At 37.8% G+C, this 23,143-nt stretch overlaps 1 protein-coding gene across 7 annotated transcripts in view; it reads right to left on the bottom strand.

Annotated features, from left to right (window-relative positions):
* Usp9x (ubiquitin specific peptidase 9 X-linked) overlaps positions 1-23,143 on the bottom strand; it is a 135,095-nt gene that overhangs the window by 4,198 nt on the left and 107,754 nt on the right. For 5 of the 7 annotated variants that reach the window (XM_075957413.1, XM_075957410.1, XM_075957412.1 and 2 more), the window contains 13 exons: positions 22,927-23,117; positions 18,919-19,092; positions 15,852-15,993; positions 13,643-14,393; positions 12,902-13,025; positions 11,519-11,744; positions 10,235-10,364; positions 8,418-8,603; positions 7,824-8,044; positions 7,648-7,736; positions 4,698-4,854; positions 4,051-4,311; positions 2,567-2,662 (listed from right to left, as the gene is read on the bottom strand). In XM_075957413.1, the coding sequence (XP_075813528.1) occupies positions 2,567-2,662; positions 4,051-4,311; positions 4,698-4,854; positions 7,648-7,736; positions 7,824-8,044; positions 8,418-8,603; positions 10,235-10,364; positions 11,519-11,744; positions 12,902-13,025; positions 13,643-14,393; positions 15,852-15,993; positions 18,919-19,092; positions 22,927-23,117 (2,748 nt within the window). The remainder of the gene's footprint in view (positions 1-2,566; positions 2,663-4,050; positions 4,312-4,697; positions 4,855-7,647; positions 7,737-7,823; positions 8,045-8,417; positions 8,604-10,234; positions 10,365-11,518; positions 11,745-12,901; positions 13,026-13,642; positions 14,394-15,851; positions 15,994-18,918; positions 19,093-22,926; positions 23,118-23,143) is intronic. The other 2 variants (XM_075957415.1, XM_075957414.1) reach the window with 1 other exon arrangement.

Raw genomic sequence — 23,143 nt, 5'->3', positions numbered from 1 at the left:
TTAACCTTTAAATACACCTGCCTGATAATGGAAACTGGTGGAAAAAGAATAACTTTATGGGCAAATACAAACCTCAGGACCCTAAAGATCAAATGACTTGGTTAAGTCTGAAACAATATTTGTCCTAAGTGATTTTTAGTGTCAAATACATAAATTTAGGGACTAGAGACAGCTCAAAAATTTAAATTCTATTATTAGTCTATGTGTAGGTATGTGTATTATAATACATATGGGAAGGTCAGAGGATAGCTTGAAGGAATTCTTTTCTTCTTCTACTGTAACAGTCCTAGGTACTAAACTCAGGTGGGACTTGTATGACAAGTGCCTTTACCCACTGACTCTTTTGCAGATAAACCTGATTGTCTATGAAATCCATATATGAAATTGCTTATGCAGACAGATTTTGTTTTTCGAGACAGGGTTTCTCTGTAGCTTTGGAGCCTGTCCTGGAACCCACTCTGTAGACCAGGCTGCCTTGAGCTCACAGAGATCCTCCTGTGCTGGGATTAAAGGTATGTGCCACCACAGCCCAGCTGCAGACAGAATTATTAGTTAATGCTACTGAAATCACAACAAAGTTGAAGAAAAAGTAACTAGGTTAGATTAGCTTTCTTAGGGCTGATCAAAGTAACCTCTGTGCTGGTTCTCTAAATTGTTTTTTAAGGATAGGGACTACTGGTGTATGTAGCTCTGGCTGCCTTGAACTGCCTATGTTACTTTGCCTGGTGGCGCAAGCTTTTAATTTCAGCACTCAGGAGTAGAGGCAGACGATGTCTGAGTTACAGGACAGTCTTGTCTATAGAGCAAATTCCAGGACAGCCAGGGCTACACACAGAAACCCATCCTTGAAAAACAAAAATAAATAAATTAAAAAAAAAAAACAAACAAAGGAGAAACTCATCGTGTCAACCAGGCTATCTCTGCCTCTCCCAGTGCTGGAATTAATGTGTGTCACAGCAACTGTTCTTTCATCTTTTTAAATGTCTGAATCTGACAGGGTTGAGGTTTTCTTTATAACTCCATAAGCCAATTTAAGATTTTAGGCTTCATGTTCAATTATTCTAGATTATCAAAACAACTACATGGAACAAACACTAATTATTCTATGTGGTTCCATTTGTACCCTAAAGCATAAGGCTCCCCCCCCCCAAGGGTTTTGTTGTAGTTTTAGAGCCTGTTCTGGAACTAGCTCTAGTAGACCAGACTGGCCTTGAACTCAGAGATCCACCTGCCTCTGGGATTAAAGGCGTGCACCACCACCGCCTGGTACATAAGGCTGTCTTAAGTGCCAGTCTCAATGCATGCTTTTCAGGGTAGCAACACCTGGGAACTTGTCAACAGATCTTAAGCACACCCCTCCCCCCCATTCCCCCCCCCTTAAAGACAAGGTGTCTCTGCTTAACAGTCCTGGCTGCCCTGGAACTCACTAATAGCCACCTGTGTCTGCCTCCTGAGTGTTGGGATTAAAGGTTTGCAAGATAGAGTCTTAATATGTAGCCCTGGCTGGTCATAATCTCAGAGATCTGCCTATCTCTGTCTCAGGATTGCTGGGATTAAAGGTTAAGTCATCTACTCTTGGTGAGTTTTGGCAGTCTACACCATGCTAGGAAGCTGGTGTCCATTGTGTACTACTGTCAACTCAAAACATTTGATTTGGTCACATCTACGTTTTAGGAATGTTCCCATTAGGATATTATTCTCTACTTTTGTAATTTTTAAAAAATATTAATTAATTTATTATGTATATAGTATTCTGTCTGCTTGTATGCCTACAGGCCAGAAGAGGGCACCATACATCATTACAGATGGTTGTGAGCCACCACCATGTGGTTGCTGGGAATTGAACTCTGGACCTTTGGAAGAGCAGGCAGTGCTCTTAACCACTGAGGCATCTCTCCAGCCCCCTACTTTTGTGATTTTACAAGTATATTCACCTGTAGAAATATGTCAAATTTCCCATAATTTCTACTGTCAATGAAATCCCAGGCTAATTAAGGAAATTTTAACTGCCATCTCTGTGTTTTCAGAATCCACTTATAGACTTAGCCTAACAAGTGTTATCATAATCCTTCACACTAAGCAATGATTATTATGCTGAGAAGAATCATGCAGTTTTACTCACTGTATATTAGTATTTGGTAAGGGAACGACATCACTGGGGCAAGTTAAATTAGCACCATGACCACATTACAACCATCCTTCATGACCACATTACAACCATTCTTCTGATCGTGTACCCAGAGTTAGTTCAGATAATCTATGAGTTTAGTCATGGAAAAGCCACCCTTTACAACTAAGCATGAAATTGGTTTTAGAGCAGTGGTTCTCAATCTGTGGATTGCAACGCCTGGGGGTGGTCTGAACGACCCTCTCACAGGGGTCACATATCAGATATTTACATTACAATTCATAATAGTAGCAAAATTATAGTTATAAAGTAGCAACAACAATAATTTTATGGTTGTCGGTCACCACAACACAAGGAACTGGATTAAAGGGTTGCAGCATTAGAAAGGTTGAGAACCACTGTAGAGGTTATTAACCCCACTATCTGACTCCTGCTTACCTGCTGATATTGAGATCCAGGGGAATGGGGGTATAATGGGGCATCTTCTGGTGGAGGTGATTCATGCTCATCTGGGGCATCTTGGTCATCTGGTTCCTAATTTTAAAGAAAAATTATGCAAGCAAAATCAAACTCACTTCCAACTCTGTTGACGTAGTAACAACTTTTAAAAACTGTTTATAACTTCTGCAATCTAAGGTTCAGGGACCCTCCCCAGTCACTGAGGGGGTGGAATACTATAAAGAGTCAGAGGAACGGGATGTCTGTTGTGAGGCTTCATTTCCTATTAATGACAGGGAAGCCACACACATGGCTGTCTAAACAAGGACATCCATAGATGTTAACATGGAAGGTGGAAAGTTCATGAGATTTTAAGCCTAGACAGAGAACTATATATAGGTAAACAAGGAATGCTGAAAGCAGGAAAATTATATCCCCTAGGGAACAATCCCCTAATTATGTATCTAATACCAAATGGTCATTCCTAATGTAATAAACATGCAAGTAACTATACACAACTGAACACGTTATTTATACATTAAGAATATACATATACACAACATTTAAAGAAAAAGAAGCCATGAATCAAAGACAGAGCAAGGGGATGTGTGGGAATTAACTAAAAGGGGGAAAATAATGTGGCTATATTTTAATTTGAAAAAAAAATTGATCTCCACATGTGCTATGGTTCATATTCACACACGTACAGAGTAAATGAATGATGTTAAAGGCGAAAGGGAATGGAGCTAGAGAGATGAGTCAGAGTAAAGAGCACTTGCTTCAAATTCAAGTCTTTTCTTTCCTTTTATTTATTTTTTTTTTTGTGGTGTTTTTTGAGACAGGGTTTCTCTGCAGCTTTATAGCTCTTATAGACCAGGCTGGTCTTGAACTCACAGAGATCTGCCTATCTCTGCCTCCCAAGTACTGGGATTAAAGGCATGTGCCACCACTGCCCAGCCAGTTCAAGCATTTTTTTTTATTATTTATTTATTTATTTTTGGTTTTTTGAGACATGGTTTCTCTGTTTAACAGTCCTGGCTGCCCAGGAACTTGCTTTGTAGACCAGGCTGACCTCAAACTCACAGAGATCCAACTGTCTCTGCCTCCCAAGTGCTGAGATTAAAGGCACGCAATACCACTGCCCGGCCAAAGTTCAAGTTAATATGCAAATGGCAGTTCACAATAATTTGTTGAACTGCAATTTCAGGGAATCCAATATCCTTTTTTTTCTGGCCTCCATGGACACCAAGAAGGCACATGGTGCAGACATATATACAGACAAAACACCCATACACATAAAGATTTAAAAAACAATTAAAATTTGTAATTTGGATTCTCTTAGAAGAATGAGGTTATAGCACTGTAATTTTCCAGAGGGAGGCATCCTGATTATCACTAAATATTAAAGCAAGTACAACTTTAGCAAAACCTTTAAGAAACAACACTTTCATTAATACACAACCAGTGGCCTAATGAAGAATTACTTTGCTTTCTTCCATTTCTATCTCTTGTAGACTGGTGGCTTTCTTTACCTCCTCTGGACAGAGTTCACAAGCTTTTGCAAGTGTCATTCTAGCACTATGTGATCTTTCCAAAAAATAGCCATTTGATGTTTCATTGCTTTGTACTGGGGGAGACCAATTGTTGTAAGTATACTGAGGATTGCCAGTGTATGGTCTTCTTTCGAGTTCATCTCCAAGCCACTCTACTGCCCAGGTCCATTTCCTTTTAAGATCTCCATTGCCCTTTAAAAGTAAAACCATATATACACTTAAGACGATTTGGAATATCTCAAAGAAAATTTAAAATGATGACCACCCTCACAATCTCAGGATTGTTCTCCCCCCTTGAAATAAAGACTTGCTATGTAGCTCAGGCGGTTGTTGAACCTGTTGTCCTCCTGCCTTAGCCTTGAATATTGATTTTATAGATGTATACCCACCAGTCCTGGATTAAAACAAGATCTTAACGTCATTTTTGCTTATTGTTTGTGGTACTGGGGATTTAACTCCAAGGCTTTGTATATTCTGGGTAAGTAGTATACCACAGAGCTATATATAGCCTTAGCCTTTAAAATAGGATCTTTAACTCTGATTCAAACTTTTATGAAATTACAAGAAAATACCCTCACCTGCAGGATTTGGTAAGCAACAGGACAACTGCTAAAGAGAGCTACCATACATTTTATACACTGGTATGCTCTTTTTTGATAGTGATTCTTAGAACGCTGGATTGTGTCAAACAGCCCATCTCGGTCATCTGGAATTCCTTTAAGGGCATTATGAATTCTGAAAAACAATCAGAAGATAAAAACTTCTAAAATCTAAGAGAAGCTAACATTTATTGAGTGCTATTACATGTCACCCAGTAAATGCCTGTGAGTTCAGTTGTTTCATACTGGACAGCAAATATTATTAAACCTTGGAGAAGATGACAAAATAAACAGCTTGCCTAGGGTCATACAGTTGCCAACCAATCTGACTCAAGTCTGTGCATTTAACTTTACTTGTTCAAATTGCCCTTCTTATGAAGTTTAAATACATTACCAGAAGCAAAGTCAAAACACTCAAGAATAACACAAACTTAAAAAAGTTAAGAAACAAGTTCACAAACTCCGTAGTTGAGAATAATCTGATTTTTGTCTTTTGTTTTTTGAGAAAGGGTCTCATTATGTAACAAAGAATGGCTTTGACCTCTCAATCTAACTGTCACAGTCTCTCAACTACTGAGATTATATGCTTGTAACACGATGCCCAGTGCCTGTTTTTTTTTTTGTGTTAGACATTACCTGCCAATAAACAAAATGACATACCTGTAAGACTAAGTAATCATTTAGCCATAAAAAGGAAAATACCAATATATGCTATAATGGTAAATGAACCTTGCAAACATTACACTGAAGGAAAATAACTGCTAAAGGAAAAAAATGCTAAATGTTGTACTTACATTTTGGCAAAATGATAGGAAAAGGCAAACTCACAGAAGAAAGGAGATTTAAATGGTTGTCAGGATGGGAAAGGAACAAGAATGTATAAATGGCTACAGGCTTCTTGCTGTTTGATCTAAGATACTACATATAAATCCTACTTCTCAATATTTTTTTTTTTTGAGGGGGCGCGGTGCTGAGGGTGAGGACCGGTGCAACCCATGTTAGATAAGCTCTCTGTCACTAAATCACCCCCAATCCTTACCTTCATTTTTACAAACTTATATAAAAGTGCTAAAATATTACTTTCCACTAATATCAATAGTTTTCCAGATACCATCTTTAAACAGTATTAGCTTGATGTTGCTTCCTCATGACTAACAAAGCAGGACACATGGGAAGACATTATGACAAAACTTCCTTCTTCCTGGTTTTTGTCAAAACAGGGTTTTTCTGTGCAGCCTTGGCTGTCCTTTGTAGACCAGGCTGGCCTCGAACTTACAGCGATTCACCTTTCTCTATGAGATGATTTTCAAGCTTGAGTTAAAATGACTACTTTCTTTCTCACAGTTAATCCAACTTGGTTTCATATTATATGCTAAAAAGAGAATCTGATATGTTTAACTAGAAAGCTACAAATTCTTTTCTATTTTTTGAGAAAGGATCTTGCTATGTAGTCTCTGCTGGCTCAGAACTCAAAGGGATCTGCCTGCCTCTGCATTGGAATGCTGGAATTAAAAGTTCATATATGCCATTACTCCCTAAAAGCTATAATCTCTTACACTGTTTTAAGAAGGAAAATACTAGAAGCTAAACTACATTAAAATTTATCCCAGGAGTGAAGTATCAATGGTGACAGCTTTGAACATTTTGCCTCCAAGTAAACAGAAACTTTGCTTACTGCTATTTTTATAACAGTAATTGGAAACATATAATGCTAAAAAGATAATTTCATAGTTTGAATCTGTAAATTCTGGCATTTGTAATCTTCCACTAAGACTAAACATTGACATAAAAAAAAAGGTTTAAATTATTTTATGTGTAGATGTAGGAGTGCTTTTCCTGCATTGTATATATATGTGCCTGGTGCCTTTAGCAGTCAGAAGAGAGTTGTCAGTTACATACAGAGGGTTTTGAAACACTATGTGGATGACCAAATATGAGTCACCTCAAAAACATGGCCAAGCCATTCTACAACCCCAAGAATGGGTAATCTTAAAAATCAGTACTTAAAGTGCTTTGTTAGCTATCTGTGATCATGAATAAAGTAGCAAATAATTTGAGTTGCCCAGAACCAGCACTTTCCTAGCAGAGGTTGAATAAAGTGACTCCGGCCTTGTTTCCCCTTCTAACTCTGAACAAGTATTTGCTTTTGCTGTTTTAAATGGTATACCAGCATAGCACTGAAGTGCAGTCTAGTGTTCCTAAGCTGTGATGCATCTTACAGAAAATGTGTACTAAAGCTCACATCGGGTGTGAGGTGTAAGCTATTGACCGTAAACTCAACGTTAATGAGTTAGCAGTAATCTATTAAGATAACCAATATATTTCCGTGTGTGCATGCGTGCATGCCTGCCAGTGGATAGCTGGAGAGAACTGGTTTTCTTTTCTTTCTGGTGTTTTGAGACAGGGTTTCTCTGTAGTTTTGGAGCCTGTCCTGGAACTAGCTGTTGTAGACCAGGATGGCCTCAAACTCAGAGATCTGCCTGTCTACCTCCTGAGTGCTGGGATCAAGGGCATGCACCACCACGCCCAGCAAGAACTGGTTTTCTTTTAATCACATAGGACTAAACACAGGTCATCAGGCAGAAGCCAAGTACCCTCACCTACTGAGTTATTTTGTTGCTCCACCTACGAACTCTCTCTTTCTCTTTTTTGTTAAAGACAAGGCCTCCCTACAGCCCTGGCTAGTTTGGAACTCAAAAATCTGCTTGCCTCAGCCTCCCAAGTGCCGGGACTAAAGATCTGTATTCTCTGTGCCCTCCTCACCTAAGGACTACCTTTGTGTCATGAGGTTAGTTCTAAAACTAATGTAATCTAAAACTAAAATAATTCTTAGGCTTAAATGAATTCACATGTATACAAAAGTCTATTGATGGTTTTCTTTAAGTAAAAAAAAAACAATTCAGTTAAATCATGTTTAAAGTATTTTTACCTGTGAGTCTGCCAGGAGTCCTCAATCAGTAAGATTTGTAAAAGCAGATCCAAATAGGGTCGGAGTTCATAAGTATAGGAATATGCAATCTAGAAATAGGTAAGACACAGTAAATAATGGATACATGGGTAACAAATCAAGTCAAAGAGATTTAGCAATGGTTATAGTTTCTTAACCTGCCAAAGAAGTTCACTGAGGACGGTAGATGAGAACTGAGGATTCTCCCAGCAGCAAAAGCGAAGCAATTTGACGGTCTCATCAGAGTTACTGCAGTCTTCAATAATTTTCTTCACATAACTTGTTCTCACAAATAAAATATCTACCACATTTTGCTGAATTGGCATTATAGGTTGTGATAAATTAGGATCACCAAAAGGATTTGGAAGAGAAGGATTACCTACAATACAGATTTGTCACCAATGAACAACCAATAAGCTTCTCCACAATAACAATGTAGACATCTAAGAAAATAGCCTGTTTTAGAAAAATGAGCTGCAAAAGTCAAGTTTCCTAGGCATAATGAAGAAACGTAGACTATGTTACAATGATTAGGTATACTAACATGAAAAATTTTAGAAATTTAACGCAATAGAAAGCAGAAAAAGATTCATATTAATGTGAAAAAAAGTACAGAACTTGAAAATACTATAAAATGTCATAAGCACGGACCTTCCTTCACATCCTTACTTTGTATTTATCTTCGGTATTATATTTAATTTAGTTCTAGATCTGACCCAGAGTATTCAAAACTATTGCCAAGGATACATTACCATTGATAGAAGACTGCATTCTTGAGGAGACATTGCAACAGCGGATTAGCTGCGACACTACTGAGTATAATTTGCCTAATTCAGCATACTGATATTTAATCGGAGGACCAGGACCTTCATCTAAGGACACAAGCATAAAGGTAGCAGGCACACTCAGTTTCAGCAGCTGTGTCTTCTCTGCCACTCCTGCAGTCAAAAGAGAGACAGGGAAACAGGCAGGAGAAAATGGGGAAGAAAAACATTAGGATAGAAAGAACTTTGTAGCGGGGCGGTGGTGGCGCACGCCTTTAATCCCAGCACTCGGGAGGCAGAGGCAGGTGGATCTCTGTGAGTTCGAGGCCAGCCTGGTCTACAAGAGCTAGTTCCAGGACAGGCACCAAAAGCTACGGAGAAACCCTGTCTCAAAAATAAAAAAAATAAAAAAAAAAAAGGAAAGAACTTTGTGAACAAAATCAGCAGTTATTAGCCAGCTTGCTCTGTAGCTTCCATGTCTCAACCTTTTCAGGCTGGAATTACAGGCAAACCATCACATTCCACTCAGCATATACTTGAGTTGTAAGAATTTGAACTCCTGTACAAGCACTTTAACTGCTGAGCCACCTTTCTAACCCTGGTCTATCACCCTTTTTTTTTTTCTTTTTTGGAGATAGGGCTTCCCTATATAGTCCTAACTCTTCTAGAAGTTACTATGCAGACCAGGTTGGCCTCAAATTCAGAGATCTACTTGCATCTGGTATTATGCCTAACCCTTGCCTATCACTTTATAATCAGAAACACATTGTTCTTACTTGAATTCAGACTTATTTAACTATGGTAAGAAATTTACCACTTTAGAAGTTTCTATACAAACAGTGATTATGCTGGGCGGTGGTGGTGCATGCCTTTAATCCCAGCACTTGGAAGGCAGAGAGAAGCTGAACTGTGAGTTCAAGGCCAGCCTAATCTCCAATCTCTCTCTCTCTCTCTCTCTCTCTCTCTCTCTCTCTCTCGCACGCACGCACGCACGCACGCACGCACGCACGCACGCACGCACGCACGCACGCACGGTTTCTGTTCGCTGTACCGGAATTTGCCTCTGTCTCCTGGGATTAAAAATGCGTACCACCACTGACCAGCTGGCAATTTTTATAATTTTAAATATTACAGGACATCTATCTTCTGTCCAAGTTAATTAAAATAAACACCAAAATAACACAAAAATTATTTGTGCTTTTTTTTTGGTGGTGGGGGGTACATCTCATTGTCATTCTGGTTGGTCTAGAACTCACCACTCACTATTAGGGAGACTGACCTCAAACTCACAGATCAGTCTGCCTCCCTAGTGCTAAAAATTAAAGGTGTGTCCCCACCCTTCAGTGTTGGAATGTGCGTATTTGTGGTAGACAAGTTTTCTCCCCCATCCAATCTTTTGCAACAAATAATGGTAGAAGACAATAGAGCACAATATTTAGGTACACTTCTAGTAGTAACTGAACAGGAATGAACAGATATTAGAAAGAGCAAGTAACTTTGAGGAGAGCTGTCAAACGAGGCAGCCCTGTTCCAAGGAATTCAACACCCTCCTCATACAGACAGATATGCATGTAAAACACCAATGTATATAAAATAATAAAGCAAACAGATGCAGTATCATCGATTAAGGAGGCAAAACTTTAATAGAGTCTCAGTTGTGTTTACCAGAGGTATTAAAAAAAAAGCACACGGGAAAAGGTTTGATACAAAGAAAAAAGAAATCCTTATTTTATCATTTGACCTGCTGAATGACTTATCATTTAACATAATACTTCAACAGAGATTATGAAAATTTCACTTCTTACCTAAATTGGCATACATTACAAACAAGTTGAAATACTGCTGTAAATGACGACCATGTTCTGAAACTTCCCTCCTTAAGAGATTTAGTACTGCTCTTAATAAGTGGTCACTTAAGCTTAAGTTGTCATAAGCCTGTAAAGGAGAAAACACAAGCTAATAAGGCGTGTGCCGCCACCAACTGGCGATAATTGTATTCTTATAAAAAGGGGACATGTATGCATATGTTGAACACAAAAATACTTTTTTGGAAAAACTGATTACATGAATTCTATCTATCCTGCCTATCACCACTAGACTGATCCAAGGCCAGGTGTATGCTAATGCTAGAGAAGAACTTTGCCACTGAGCTATATTCCAAGATCTCTTCTTACTAATAGATAATGGTCTAAACTAAATTGGACCAAGCTGGCTTTTGAATTTGCAATCCTCTAGCTTTAGCTTCCAAAGGGGTTGAGATTATAGGCCTGTGCCACAAACTATTAAAAGGATTTGATCTTGGTAAAGGGAATGAAAATCTCAAGTAGGTTTCCTATTTTTTTTCTTTTTCATTTTATTAATTTTGTTTTGAGATAGGGTCTAAATATGTAGAACCTAGGTTGGCTTTCAATTCTCAATCCCCCTGCCTCAGCTTCCAAAGATTTATAGGCACGTGCCACCACACTCAGCTTTTGAGTTAAAGATTTTTCACTTTGCTGCAATTTAAAAAAAGTTCATTAAAAAAATCCACCAAAATGAAGTAGATAGGAAAATCTCACATGGAAGCACTATTTTGTAGGCTAATTAAAAAATAGGGCTGGTGAGACGACTCAATGGGTAAAGGAGCTTACCACCCAAACAGAGGACTAGAAGTTTGATTCCTAGTACCTACATGGTGGAAGGAGAGAACTGACCCCCACACGTTATCCTTTGGCCTCTACACTTGTGCTATGGCACATGCACAACATCCCATACATAATAAATGTTTAAAAAAGCATACACATACATACACATAAAAACTTATAACTTTACAAAAAAATCCCTTCTGTGCTAGGGATAGAAACTAGAGCACCAGAGTATATTTTAGGAATGCTCTCTACCACCAAATCATATCCCAGGCTATCCATGTTTTTTTAAAGGGCAAATAATCATTGCTGCTTTTTATCTAGCAATTTTAATGGAATCAGGGTCAGGCTTTGTTACTTTGGTAAACATTAAAAAAAAAGCATTCAAGTTTCTCACTTTAACTTCAGGAAAACACATTTGGGGGTGGGTAATACACAAATAATTATAAACAAATGGACAATTACCTGACTAGAAGGTCCAGGAGATGCAAAAGGTGAAGGACAAGGCCCATCTTGCAAGGAAAAATGTGCAATGAAGACTATAAGTTTAGCAAATGCGCCTCTCACTTCTGCACTAGGGCATTCCAAAAGGTATTCAGAAAAACGATTTGAAACATTAAAAAGGACATTGTGAGCAAACCAAAATCGCACATTCTTGCTGTGACGAAGGAGAATACACAATGCATCATACCTAAAACAAAACAAACCACAACTATAAATTCAATTCACTTTTCCTACAGTAAAGGGATGGGTCGCTAGGAAACAAAAGACAGCAAACATTTTTTTTTTTTTACTGAAGGCAGCAGCAATAATGATCACTTCTAGTATTAACATTAAAATGACTGATACGGAGCTGGGCATACATGATGATACACGCCTTTAATCTCAGTTGGATCTGAGTTCTAGGCTAGTTTGGTCTACAGGAGTTCTAGGTTAGCTAGATTTACAGAGAAATCTTGTGGGCGTTGGGGGTAGAGACATGACTACTATATGACTTGGCCTAATCTCATGGAATTACAAAATAGGTGAAAGCTTGCATTGGTTACTAAAAAACCATTAATAGCCAGGTGGCAATGGTTCCTGGCCCACAGAGTTTCAGGACAGGACAGTGAGAGCTACACATAGAAACCTTGTCTTAAAAACCAACAAAACAAAAAAACCCCAAAACCAAAAAACATTATTAAATGATGACAAAATCCCTTCTTTCCTTATTGAACTATCTTCTGGATAAGTTAAAATTTAGTGTGTATAACTTAAAGGACTATTTGCAAGAATAGGCTCTCCCCTTCCACTATGTGGGTTCTGGGGATCAAACTCAGTTTTGTCAGGTTTGGTGGTTAAGAGCTTTTACCCACTGAAACATCACTGGCCCTTAATAAGGAACAATTGCTAAGTAGATATAGCTGGTCAGTAGTGGCACATGCCTTTAGTTCCAGAACTCAGGAGGAAGAGGCAGATGGATAGCTGAGTTTGAGGCCAGCCTGGTCTACAAAGCAAGTTCCAGGATAGACAGGGTTACTAGAGAAACCCTATCTGGGGAAAACAAAAAACAAACAAACAAAAACCAAAAAACCCCAGAAACCAAACCAAAACAAACAAACAAAAAAAACCCAAAAAAAACCAAGGCATTATGATGGTATCTATATTTTTTTAACAATTTTTTTACGCTTAAGTTTATGTCAAGTATTTTAGAGTGATTTCTCTCATTATTGATTACATTTTTTAAAAAAAAATCTGTCTTTTAGATTTGAAACAATGATCTTAGGGTTCTGAAAAAAATAAAACAAAACACTCTACTAAAGAACTCCACCAAATTTTAAATAGGAATAAAAATCCAAAACCAGGTACCAATCACTGGCAGAGCCACGAACTATTTTCTTTGTGTGAAATCCTGTAGTAAAGAGGAACCTAGCAGCAAGCTGAATACTAATCATAGTGATTTCTTCTGCTTCAGGAGACAGGTGATCTTGCCCTAAAAAACAAAAAACAAACACATACACACATATTTTTAAAAACAATCAAAACTTCTGTTCAAGCCCCATTTTCAAACAAACTTGTACTCTGTGTTCTCAATTTATTAAAATAAATAGAACTCTTCTCAGATTACTTATAAAATTCTTATACCTGAATTTAGCACAAACAAAAAAAGCCAGCCATACTGTATCACTTTAATACCAGTACTCAGGAGGTAGAGGCAGGCAGATTTCTGTGACTACAAGGCCATCCTGGTCAACAAAGTGAATTCTAGAACAGCCAGGATTGTTACACAGAGAAACCCCATCTCAAAAAAAAAAAAAAAAAAAAAAACCAGAACCAAACCCAAAAAAATCAAACACCTTCCCTCAACCCAAAAATCAACCAAACAAAAAAAAAAACAAACCCCAAGGCAGTGTTCCAACTACCATACACAAGGCCCTGGGTTCAAATCCCAGCATTACATTCAAACACATGGATCTCTGACAGGCTCCAAAGCTACAGAGAAACCCTGTCTTGGGGAGGGGTGGTAGGTAGGGGGTAGGTGAAGCAAAGCTTATTCCTATCAATAAATAAGAATTACTCTATGCTGTAAGAAGCTACCTTGACACTTACCTGGAGGAGGGTTTAAGTAAACACCATTACATGTAAGTAGTTTTTTCATAAACTGAAAGTATTCCAAACTGTACTGCATTCGGTTGTGCATGAACTGTACATTCTGCTTCCGTACACTTCTCTCAATGGCTGATGGCATAACAATCTGATGGGGCCTTGTGGCGATAGCAATCTCTGATATGTATCTTAGCAGTTCATCATCATGGTTTATTGTGTCCATTCGTTCATAAAAAAGTATATAAGCATTCCACCACCTTTTCTGGCGCCTGTATGACATGCGCTTCATCATGTGATCAAACACTTCTCCCATATACTCGCCACCAAAACATTGGTTTTTCATTTCTTCGTCGTCATCCATTTTACACTCTGTTACATCTCCATCATCAAATTTATACCAGCGATTCTTTTCACCATCTCCTCCATTCCTCTGAATGATGTAAGAATAGTAATGTCCTCCACTTGCTTGACCACTGTGCACAAGCACACCCACAAGTCTGTACTTTGTGCTTCCTGCTTTCTCTTCAGACTGCTCATTCTGTTGTATCAATTGACTTTCTGGGTTTACATTATCCCCTTCCAGCTTAGCAACACCTGCAACTGTGTAAGGTTCCATGTCTAACTCTCGAGGAAATTCAAAGTAATCGTTGAACTTGATTGCACATTCTCTTTCCCAGTCATAATCGAATCGTTTTAGTTGGATAGCAAGAACAGGAGGTAATTTTTTAATTAGCAAACGCTTTACAGTATCAACCTAAAATAGAGAAAATAGATACAATCCACTATAAAAAACAAACCAAAATCCAAACCACCACCACCACTCCCAAATCAGAAAGTGAACCTAGGGTGTCACACATGCTATGCAAGTGCTTGTCCTTTAGCTATACCTCCAATTCTTTTTTGTCCAGATTTATTTTGAACTTGCTTTGTAGCCCAGACAGGTCTTGAATGTGTTATCCTCTTGCTTTGGCCTCCTGAAGTAGTTGAGGTTACAGCACTAAGACCAGACCAGGCAAACCTTTTCTCTTGGATTCATTTTTTTTTTTTTTTTAAAGATAGGGCTTTATAGGATCCATATGTTTTCCCTTCTGTAGTTGTGAATCACTACATCTAGTTCTTTAAGCAAATTATGTGTAAGTATACCACGTGTGTGCCTAGTTGCTGAGGAGACCAGACAAGGGCAATAGATTCCCTGAAACTGGAACGACACACAACTGTGAACTTCCATGTGGATGTTAGAAACTGAATCCAGGTCCTATACAAGAGAGTAAACATTCTTCTTCACTGCTGAGCTATCTCTCCAGCCTCTTAAGCAAACGCTTAACAACAACAAAAATACAACTACTATATCAAGTTTTCATAAGTTATTTGGATTGCAATCATAAAGTATTTGAGACGCTGATGTAAATGTAACTGGTTAATATGAAAACGGCCTATACCAGTGATTACAAATTGCAAAAATCAGTCATTGACACATTACTTACTGCCTGGTTTCTATACTGTCCTTGCCTACAGCCATTTGTTTGTTATTTATAGTTATCAACAAAGGTTGTCTGCTGTAAATAAACTGAAGAAATAGTTTACTTTTTCTTCATTGCTCATAATCCCAATGTAGACTTTAATACTTTTCTAAGTGGTGTGGTAGGCCACACAACACAGTTAACTTAGACTTGAAATACTTTGGAAGTCAAAAACATAATTTACTATTTATACATTTAAATATCCTTCTCCCTTGAAGAGTTGCATTCCCATAGAAAGATCTAATTAGAAAGTAAAGAACAATTTTACTCTATTTAAAAAACTAATAGTTTTAGCAAAATAATCCTAAACATAAGAGGAAAACTGTTTTCCTCCATCAGCTCATATAAGCAATTACAATTTTATATTTCCTAGCCTTTTCTGGCACTACTTTTAAACTTCCTTCCCCCAACACATACACACACACACCCTGCTTTTTATTATCACAACAAAGGAAGATTTAAAAAAAAAAAGTGACTGACAGGTCTACCTCTAAACTCCAAGTCCCCCCACCCCCCCCCCCCCCCGCTTCTTTTTATAAAGAACCTACCAAGTCCAATTTGTGCTGATACATATTCTTCACTGGAATGTAGTCCACTTACCAGGATTTAAAGACTGGAATGTCTTTCCCTTACCAGGAGCTATCAACTATCAATAGCTCCCAGAATAATCATAATTAACAGACAATACATACCTTTTTATTGCATTTTTCACAATGATAAGCATTTGCCCCTTCTAATAAATCTCCTTTGACATACTGTTCCAGAGAATCAAGAAGATTCTGGTGGTTTCTAATGTCTACATTCAGAGTCGTAAAAGATTCTTCACATTCGTACCTAAAGACATTATTTAAGAATTATCAGAAAAGGATTTACTCTTTAGTTCTCTAAATATTTCGTAATTTATATATTTAATGAAAAACAAAACTCCTAAGTCAGAATTCTACTAATACCAATAGATTTCTTGGTTATTTAGACTGTGCTGGTCACTACATTCGATTGATTATATACTCTTCATAACAAAATTGATAGAGAACTATCACCGCCCACACTTGAGTGAAATGGATTCTGAAAGGTTAACTGAGTCAAAAGAAATAGGTGAAATGGAAATTAAGAGAGTAACTGAGTGGTGGTGCCGCCCACCTTTAATCTAACACTCTCTGAATTTGAGGCCAGCCTGGTTCAGAGGGAATTCCAGGATAGCCAAGGCTACACAGAGAAACCCTGTCTTGAAAAACAACATCAATAAAAAGGGCTAGCTGTGCTTATAGGTTAAGATCTTTTAGTCTACTGTGCTTTCAGTAATTTTAGGTTTACAGTAATTAGTTATGGGTCCCATTGTCTCTGTATCAAGTGTTCAATTCTACCATTTTAGCAAAAGTAGACAGACAACACATTATTGAGTGAGCAAGTTCCAATAAAACTTTATAGAACAGGTAACCAGCTCGATAAGGCCCAGGCTCTATAGGTTTTCGGACCATATTCTAAGCAAACGAAGTCCTGTAATAGTAGACTTGGTCTCTACTTGATTATACTGGATTTAACAAAAACAAAACTAGTTTAGTTGTTGGTCAAGCATTATGGATCTGATATAGATTATGATAAAGATTATGCTCTCAAAATTTTCTCTTGGCAGCCCAGTGGTGGTGGCGGCACCCGACTTTAATCCCAGCACTTGGGAGGTGGAAGCAGAGTTCAAGGCCATCCTGGTCTACAGAGCAAATTCCAAAACAGCCAGGGCTTCAGAGAAAAACCCAGTCTTGAAAAACTAAAAAAAAATTTCTTGGTAAAAAATTCCAATACAAGATTGATGGAAACAGCTAATCAAAATGTTGGCTATTTTATCAATAATTAAGAGGTTAAATTATTTATACAATTTGCCTCTGAATGATAAAAAGGTTTTTCTAAAGAACCAAAAGTTGCCCAGGCTAGTGGACAATATATGTCGAACACATATAATCTCTCATTTAAATTATAAACCCACAGAAGTCTATTTATATAGTACTTTTCAATCATTTACTGATTAAAAAGCAAAATGTTTCCTTCAATGACAAAATTAGCCCAAGACTACATAAAGTAAGAGTTTGGTTTATGTAAAAATACCACCTTTAAAAAAATTATAAAAAAAAAAAATAAAAATAAAAAAATTATACTCTGAAAAAAAAAATTATACTCTGGATTGGTTCTCTACTTTCACAATAGGGGACTTGAGGATCAAATTTAGGCCATCAAGCTTGGAGACACACATCTTTTGCTTGATGACTTTAAAATTATCATCTTAGAGATTGCAAATCACCAAATTATTTTAAAAGAATTCTAATAAAAAACAAACTTAAAAATGTATTAGAGTGTGTATGCCACCTCATACAAATGTCAGGACAATTTTGTGAAGTTGGTTCTCTCCAGTATTTTGACAAATTTGAGTATTTTTTGTTTCTAAAATTCATGAAGTTTATTTTTTAATATTTTTATTACTTTATAAATAATATCAATCAAAATTCCTACTTCCTCCCCTCCTCACACTTCCCTCCTACTTGCCCACACACCTTCCCCCTCCCCCATTCCAGTCCTAAGAGAGGGCAGAGTGTACCCAGCCCTGTGGGAAGTCCAAGCCCCCCCCCCAACCCAGGCTTAGGAAGGTATACATCCAAATAGTTAGGATCCCAAAAAGCCAGTACATGCAGTAGAGACAAATCCTCAGTCTGCCCCAATTGTCAGCGACATTCAGAGGGTCCAGTTTGGTCCCATGCTCGTTCAGTCCCAGTCCAACATGTTTAAGTTTCTATGTCTGCCATTTGTTGTGTTGTGTGCCCAAAGAGACCAGAAAAGGGTGTTGGATCCCCTGGAATTAGAGTTATGGTTATGAACTGGCTGATGTGGATCCTGGGAACTAAACTTGGGTTCTCTAGATACAGGAAAAGCTTGTTAATTGCTGAGTCATCTCTCCAGGCCTGAGTTTGTTATTAAAAAAAAAAAATCTATGTGCATGGGTGTTTTGCCTGCATGTATGAATGTGTATACTGTGTATGCCTGGCGCCAGAAGGAGTCAGATCCCCTATAAATGGAGTTACAGACAGTTGTACATCACCACATGGGTGCTGGGTATTGAACCTGGGTCCTCTGCAAGTATAGCCAGTTTTTAAACAATGAGCTGGCTCTCCAGCACCCCCAGTTTTAAAATTAGTACACACAGTAACAGGTTTCCTAACAGCACCAAAATAAAACCTTGATGTGATTTGATAGTGAGAAATGCCATGTTTATAAATTCATATTTTTATTAAGTTTTATTTATTTAAGTATTATGTATCTGTACCCTATGCATGCCTACACGTATTGTGTGCAAAATGGTAATAGGTGGAACTGTTTTACTGTTTTAGAAAGAAAATAACACCTCTAGCCAGTCATCTTCTAGGTGTATTTATATTACCATTTAAATTCTCTAAGATAAAAACTGAAAAGTAACATTTCTAGTCATATGCAAATTGTCATCTTTGTTCCTTAGGAATATATGAAAGAATTAAAAGCATGAAATAGTAAAATATTAAGCACAAGACAAAAGCACAAGTAATGAAGTTATTTAGCAAAACCAAAAACCACCCCAAAGTACTCAGATATTCGTAATACTTATTTTATTCAATTGTGGGAGTTGAATAAAATAATGACATATTCTATTTTTATAGTAACATTAATAAGAATTTTATTCTTCTTAGCATATGATAGTATATGAAACTCTATTAGCTATGACACTCTATCACCACTTACCTATGTGGGCAGCCTTGGCAAATCTTCTGATCAGCAAAAGAACCTCCCAAGACTTTACTTAACATAGCAGGATGCCCTAAGGCTTTTAAAGCTTCATCTAAACTATCCACCAATGAATTAAAGAACTCTAAAGCATCATGTTGTTCACGAAGATTAACAGGTTCACCCCAAAGTCTGTGAAATGAATGCAATATAACATGTAACATTCACAACAATACGAACATTTTCTAGGGTTGTAGGTAAGGCAATTATAACGACAGCATACTGAAACAACTACATGAAGAAGTAGGAAACATCACAAAAGTCCAGCACTTTACGTTGAAAGTGGTACTCCAGTGGCAAAGAACTGCCACAGAACTACTGGTATAGTTGAAAGAGAGCATGGCTTTAAGAAGGGTGGTAGCTTCAGATAATGTTATATACACGTGCATTTTGAAACCAGTTGTAGATGCTATTAAAATGAGGTGGTGGATCCAACAGTGATGTTTTCACTACATTTTTGGATTACAGAGTTGTGTGTCTACCTTCATTAAACTGATTTTTTTCAAGTGAAAAAGACTTTTACAATTAATCTATTTTCAGTGATCTGAGGACTTAAGTTAGACAAACTAATCTTAAAAACCAACTCACTCATACATACATACATATGAAATTAATATAACCTTTTTGCCCTCTTTCAAGTTAAATCTGAATCTAATCACATGGAAACAATTATACAAACCTAACTGTGAGGTTCACTAGTACAGAGTAGAAAACAGCAAAGGCTTAGTGAGAGAGAAAATACCTAGCATTGTAGAATACGCCTACAATCTCAGTATTGAGGTGGCCATGGCAAGAAGATCCTAATTTCAAGGCCAGGTTGGGCTATACACCAGTCTCAAATGATAACAAAAATCAAAACTCCAAAATGAAAGTCATAAAAACAAAACAAAAAACAGAGAGAGAAAACTGTAATCAATAGACAAATTGCAGCATAAAAAGGTGAGAAAGTGTTTAATTTTTAGAATAACAGGATCAGAAATTTTAGATTTATAAAGGCAAAAGAATAAAGTAGAGGAAAAAAACGAATGAATAGTCAGTTTGTAAAGTTAGAAGATGGGTGCTCTGGTGAAAAAAGTGTAACTGGTGGTACATACAAACTTCCAGTATTGACTGAGTAGGGACTTAATTAGGGAAATATAAGAAACTGCAATTGTTCTTGTTGCTGAGTGTCAAAAAAATAGAAAAATCCTTAAGGGGAAGGGGAAAAAAAATACAAGGGGAAACCTCACTCTGCCAGAAGCAGGGGAGGACAGACAACCCTCTAGGTTTCTTTCTTCTTCTTCTTTTTTTAATTATTCTTTGTTTGTTTGTTTATTTATTTATTATGTATACAATATTCTGTGTGTATGCCTGCAGGCCAGAAGAGGGCACCAGACCTCATTGCAGATGGTTGTGAGCCACCATGTAGTTGCTGGGAATTGAACTCGGGACCTTTGGAAGAGCAGGCAATGCTCTTAACCATCTCTCCAACCCCTCCCTCTAAGTTTCTTCTGTCAGCTGCCTGAAGGTCCCCTGGAGGAGCTATACTTTCCTTTGTTGGGGATGGGAGTTAGGGCCCTTGGGTATGCTAGGCAAGTGTGCAACCAGACTAATTAACTGCAACCCCAACACCTTGAAGCAGCACTATTTAAAAAACAAACTATATCTTGCTATCAATCAAGAGTGCAGTGTTTCTTTTTCTCCTTTTATTTTCTTTGGAACTCAATTTCTTTGTGTAGCCCTGACTGTCCTGGAACTCAATCTGTAGAATAGGCTGAACTCAAACTGAAGAGATCTACTAGCCTCTGCTCCTGAGTGCTAGGATTAAAGGTGTGCGTCACTGCCGCCACTGCCACCAACCACCACCTGGAGAGTTCAGTGTTTCTTTACCCGACTTTTGTAGGTATTGACTGAAAAACATGAACTAAAGCTTAAGAAAAAACCAACCAAACAAACAAAAACAAAACCAATCGCAAGAAGTCAATTCCCAAGAGCAGTAGTACATTTATGCTGTCTTTACTGTAAAACCACAGGAAGCATAATATAGGTAGCATAACAGTCGGTGAGGCAGTGTCTCACCATCTGTAATAAATTACAAGACCGTTCACACCAAAGGATTGTTACTAAAGGACCAAGTCTGGTCCTGTCTGTTCTTATTCCTTCTGTTCATGGATTTTGCTCCTATACACAATCCAGCAATGGTGGGTCTCTATCACCCCTTCCTCCTTCAAATGTCTTGGACTTTTAATCTTGGACTTTAAATCTTTAAAATTACACTAAAAAAAAAACCCCATTCTCTGGATAAACTGGCAGTTGTAAAGATTTCATTGCTGTTACCATCAGAGAAGAGGAAGACAAAACATCATGTATCAACTTTTCATGGAGGTAAACATGGAGGCACACCACCCCATCCAGTAGCCTCCATGAAAAACAAAACAAAAAACAAGGCACCACCACGTGGCAGAGCATAAAAAAGGAATATGGGTTAATTTAAAATGTAGGATCAAGTTAGTAATAAGCCTGAGCTATTAGCTGACCATTTACAATTAATAAGCCTCTGTGGTAATTAGGAAGCAGCTTCCAGGATAGGAAAACTCCACCTGTAATGGGGTGGTATATCAAAGACCCTTCATTATCAGGTATTTTACATTACAATTCACAACAGTAGCATGTTATGAAGTATCAACTGAATAAAATTTTAGAGCTGGGAGGGGTGACAGGAACATGAACTGTATTAAAGGGTGTTATTATTAACTTTATTAAATGCATTAGGAAAGTTGAGATGCGCCCTTGTTAGAGGAGGTGTCACTGGGGGTGGGCTTTAAGGTTTCAACAGACCAAGCCAAGACCAGAGTCTCTCTTAATCTGTCTGCTGCCTGTAGATCAGGATCTAAAGCTCTCAGCTACTACTCCAGCACCATGACTGTCTGCTCCCCACCATGATAATGGACTGACCATCTGAAACTGTGAGTAAGCCCAATCAAATATTTTCTTTTCTAAGAGTTGCCTTGGTCATGGGGTCTCCTCACAGAAATAAAACAGTAACTAAGACATCAAAAAAGTAAAGGGATTAGAATGTTGTCCCTATACGCATTAAAATATCATATAGAATTCCACAATCTGTTTAATTTTTAACATCAAAAATAAAACAGCCGTCCTTCCATATTGGGAAATATAATCTTAAGATATGTTAATTTTGTTTATGCTGCATTTGTTTAACTCTGTGAAGTTGCGTAACTGTGCCTGTCTGAAACACCTAATGGTCAAATAAAGAGCTGACTGGCCAATAGCAAGGCAAGAGCAGGGATAGGTGGGGGTGGCAGGCAGAGAATATAAAGAAAAAGAAAATCAATGAAAGAGAGGAGCAAGACATCAGGGGCCAGCCATGGAGTCAAGAGTGAAAGTTAAGATTTATAGAAGAAAAGGAAAAAAGCCCAGAGGCGAATGGTAGACGGAATAATTTAAGCCAAGCTAAGGTCAGGCACTCTTTTTTTAAAATTTATTTATTTTTTTGATTTATTTATTTACTATGCATACAACATTCTGCCTCCATGTATGCCCTCAAGCCAGAGGAGGGTGCCAGATCTCAGTACAGATAGTTGTGAGCCACCATGTGGTTGCTGGGAATTGAACTCAGGACCTCTGGAGAGCAGCCAGTGCTCTTAACTGCTGAGCCATATCTTCAGCACAGGTCAGGCACTCTTTAAGAATAAGCCTCCATGTGATTTATTTGGGAGCTCGGTGGTAGTCTCCCCAAAAAGTCAAAAGAGTAAAACATAACCGGACATTTCTCTCATTATGACAGTCATAGGGAAAAACTATGGACTCTTATGGGCAAAAAGAAGAAAACAGTCTAAGGATAGTTGGAGTGTAATTATTGCTTAAAATCTGAACGTAAAGATATCTGAAGATATGTATTTTAGGAATATGAGCTATTCATCAAGTTTTAAGATGTGTTTTATGACTGACTATCCATCCATACTTTACCTGAACTGTTTCCAAAACCCTCTTGGCACGTAGTATTGTAGTCGAGAAGCAGCTAAATGCCCAAAGATAACCTGAAGGTGTCTTAGAACACCAATATTGTACTCTTTCCTATCTTCTGTTTTACTCAGTGCTGGTTTATCTTCGAATTGTTGAGGATATCCAAACACATCATCCCTGGGATCAACATTGCTCTAGAAACCAAAAAGATATCATTAGT

Source organism: Microtus pennsylvanicus, chromosome X (assembly GCF_037038515.1).
Source record: "Microtus pennsylvanicus isolate mMicPen1 chromosome X, mMicPen1.hap1, whole genome shotgun sequence".
Classification (NCBI taxonomy): domain Eukaryota; kingdom Metazoa; phylum Chordata; class Mammalia; order Rodentia; family Cricetidae; genus Microtus; species Microtus pennsylvanicus.
Note: the sequence above shows the minus strand (reverse complement) of the source record. Positions and strands in the feature narration are given on the sequence as shown.